The sequence below is a fragment of the Rattus norvegicus genome, chromosome 1 (assembly GCF_021556685.1).
Source record: "Rattus norvegicus strain SHRSP/BbbUtx chromosome 1, alternate assembly SHRSP_T2T, whole genome shotgun sequence".
NCBI classification, from domain to species: Eukaryota; Metazoa; Chordata; class Mammalia; order Rodentia; family Muridae; genus Rattus; species Rattus norvegicus.
The window spans coordinates 173,499,112-173,503,050 of record NC_141534.1 but is presented as its reverse complement, the minus strand read 5'-3'; the positions used below and the strand labels follow the sequence as shown (position 1 = coordinate 173,503,050).

The window sequence follows — 3,939 nt, the reverse complement described above, 5'->3', positions numbered from 1 at the left end:
ATGCACCTAACCCTCAAGAAACTGGGGGCCCCTGGATATTTAGAGGTCTGGTTGGGTGGGTGGGTGGTGACATCCTTGTGGAGATGGGGGTTGGGGATGTGGGGAGGAGGTATGAGATGTGGAACTGTCAGGGTGAGAGGGAGTGGACCAGGATGGGAATAAAATCTGGAGTGTAAAAATAAATATTTTTTTTAAAAAAGAACCATATTGTCTCTTCCTTCTATTTTTTCAAATTTAAATTTATTATCCCTTTGATTTTTTTTACTGATCTATTTATAGGTTTTTTTGTTTTTTTTTTTTTTTTTTTTTTTTTTTTTTTTTTTTTTTTTTTTTTTTTTTTTTTTTTTAGAAAATCTCAGACTGGTTTGTATAGCAGCTGTGATACTTTATTCTCCCATCAATAGCGTATTCCTTTCCCTATATCCATGAGAGCATTTATTGTCAATTGGTCTCCTGATGACAGTCCTTTCTAGTATTTTAGTTCAATATAAAAGCGGTAAAATATGTGCACATGAAGTACTATGAGATATTTTGACACATGTACAGATTGTAAAATGTTTATATCTAGAACAATAGTAAACATATAGATTCTTTATGGTTGTTGATATTTTAAAATGTTAGGAGAGATGGGCAAATACTGTCTGCTTCTATAATTCACAGGCCAGAATGGTAAGTGTTGAGTTCCCGTCGTTGAAAAAAATAAGAAAGGAAGACAAAAGAAAAGAAAAAAGAAAGAAAGGGAAATTGCATAAGAGAGAGGATTGGAAGAGGAGAGGAGAGGAGGGGTGAGGAGAGTTTAAGGTCTTTTATTAAATCAAAGAAATCTCCATGAATGCAGATGCGTGGGAAGAGAGAAAGAATGAAGAAGATGCAAAGTTCTTAAGCAAAATAGTCTCTTTAATATTACACTTTTGGCCAAGATTAGCTAGTTTAAGAAAATCTTAAGCATTTTTTCCAATTAATATGTGAGGTATCTCCTTGAAACTATGTTTTCTTATTCTTAGTCCAATAACAACTTAAAATCTCAGGGATCATGATCAGGTGGTGAGGTAAGGCCAACTTGAAACTCTAACACAGGCAATTAGATTTGAAAATGATGTATAAATTTTAAAGTCACAGAAAATAATTTTAAGGAGGGTGGACTTAATTTTATAAAATATCCTATAATATCCAAAGAGTACTTTAAATGTTTGTTGTATCTCATACTTACATATCAAAAGACCACACTTTTATTCTCTTGGTTTTGCCAGTAGTATTTCATTCATAGTAGAAATGTTATTTTATTTTTTAGAGGACTAAACTTTAAAAAAAAAACATCTATTAGAACAATCTAGAATGTAGACTGCACTGACAACTTTTTCCCAAAGACTCTCCTCAAAGCTCCAGTGACCTCCTTATTCCTTAGACTGTAAATGAGGGGATTCAATGCGGGAGTGAAAATTGTATAAAAAACTGAGCTGATATTGTCTTGTTTGGGGCTGTGGAAGGAACTGGGCAGGACATACATAACAATAGCACCCCCATACCACATTCCAACCACAGTCAGATGGGAAGAGCAGGTGACAAGGGCTTTCTTCCTGCCCTCATTAGAGGGCATGTGGAGCACAGTGAGGAGAATTAGCGTGTAGGAAGCCAGGATGGCAGCAAGAGCTGGAAAAAGCAAGGTCACACCCATCAAATAAACCATGAGCTTATATGTGGAGGTGTCTGCACAGGCCAGCTTCAGCAATGGAGGGATCTCACAGAAGAGGTGTCTGATCTGCCTGGATTTACAGAAAGGATATTGCATGGTATACATGCTATATCCTAGAGCACTAAGAGATGCAAGAATCCATGAGGTGGCTATCATGACCCAGCAGACTTTCTGACTCATTAGGATTGTATAGTTCAGAGGATGACAAATGGCTATATACCTGTCATAGGCCATAAAGGACAGAAGGAGGTCCTCTGCAGTACCAAGTGTCAGTGCCAGGAACATCTGAAGCGCACAGCCACCAAATGAGATGGTATTGTCTTTGAGAAGAAAATCTATAACCGCCTTGGGAGTAATAACTGATGTGAGAAGGAGATCCATGAGAGAGAGCTGCCAGAGCAGAAGATACATGGGCACGTGTAACTGGGCATCCATGGTGATGACCAGCAGCAGAAGTCCATTGCTGGTCATGGCTAAAAAGTATAAGGTTGTGATAGTGGCACAGATCAGTTGTGGAAAATCACTGTCATCTAGAATCCCCACCAAGATGAAGCCACTTCCCAAGGTGGAGTTGTAGACTTCCATTCTGTGTGGTCTTTAGTTGCCTAAAAATCATATGGTTAATAAAGGTTTGCCAATATGAGCTCAGTTTGCTAATTTTCATATCCAATAGCTCCTTATGTTACCTTGTATGACTCTAACAACATGGGATGTTTCCAAAAAGTTTTACTCCTTGATTTACACCCCTTGTTAGTTTGTCTGTCTGTCTGACAATATATATCCCTCTGTTTGTTTCTCTCTGTCTGTCTCTCTGTCCTCATCTTTGTTTCTTTCTTACCTGCATCACCACAAAGATCCTTCTATGTGCAGAATAGGTAGTTCAAACATTAATAAGTCACTTCACAAAGTACTACCCAGGATACTAAACCTGATCATCTTTCCAGAAAGTTTAAGGTCTTTCTTAGATAAACATGTGTCATTGCAGTATAAGGTTTAGAAAATTGTTTTAAATATTTTAGTTAGTTGTTGAATAGAAATACTTTGAATATGAAACTCTAAAGTAATTTCAAGAAATACTCCTGTGGGTTTTTCCACATTTCATTTTTTTTTTGGTTATTTTTTTTTTCCGGAGCTGGGGACCGAACCCCGAGCCTTGCGCTTCCTAGGTAAGCGCTCTACCACTGAGCTAAATCCCCAGCCCCCACACATTTCATTTTTTAAGGATAATGTTTATAATTGTGTATATGGGATTAGAGAAATTATCATCTGTTTATAACTAGGCCTCTACATACCACTCAGTATGGCATATGTACATTAGCATTTCATTAGTTTCCCTTGGCCTCTCTTGGCCCATTAGTAACTTAACAGTTAAATGGTTTTTAAAATATTATTAAAACATTCTGCATTGGATGGCTTTTGGGGAGCTTTCATCATTAGCCAAGGTCAGCAAAGGTCAGCAAAATCTACAAAATCTAAAGACCTATGTTAAGATTCCTACAAGAAAGGACGAACCCAGGTCTAGATTATAATAAAATCTCCATCAACTCCAGATGATTCTATTTTCCATGTTTTAAGATTAAATAATACTTTTTTAGTAAATTTTGTTCTTTCAACAATTTCATACATGACCATGATTTACTAGACTCATCATCTCCCATCCTCAGACTCTCAAAGCCTTCTGTCCTTGCAAATATTTTAAAAAATAGAGAAAAAAAAGAAAAGGGGACCAAGAAATCTGACTACATGGCTTCTGATATTAGCATTTGGTTTTAACTCTATTTCTTTTATTGGCTCAATGCATCCATTAAAAGAGAGACATATCCTTACTTGGGTTCTAAAAAAACTAGCTGCCAGACCACCTCAGCTTCTTTTGGTCTACTTAAAGACTGAAAATGTGGGGATGGGGATTTAGCTCAGTGGTAGAGCACTTACCTAGGAAGCGCAAGGCCCTGGGTTCGGTCCCCAGCTCCGAAAAAAAGAACCAAAAAAAAAAAAAAAGACTGAAAATGAATCACTACACTTGAGGAGATCAGATGGATGGAGTTTACCTTGAGAGAAGTTAATTGGTTTGTTTTGTGAAGTTGCTGCAGTCAGAGGTCTGCATAATATCTAGTGTCAGGACCGTTGTATTCCTCCTCTCGTCTGTAAGTGTGTTCTGGAGATGGAAATGTTGCGGCCAGGAAGCTTATGTGTTTTCAGTATTTTCCTATGAAGTAAGGTGATAGTTTTCTTATTATCAGATATGA

General features: G+C 37.2%; 1 protein-coding gene across 1 annotated transcript; it reads right to left on the bottom strand.

Moving 5' to 3' along the window:
- Positions 1 to 1,330: 1,330 nt before the first annotated feature.
- Or2ag20 (olfactory receptor family 2 subfamily AG member 20) lies at positions 1,331 to 2,278 on the bottom strand. Its single transcript, NM_001000198.1, is given in 1 exon segment — positions 1,331 to 2,278. A coding segment is annotated over 1 exon segment (948 nt).
- Positions 2,279 to 3,939: the final 1,661 nt, after the last annotated feature.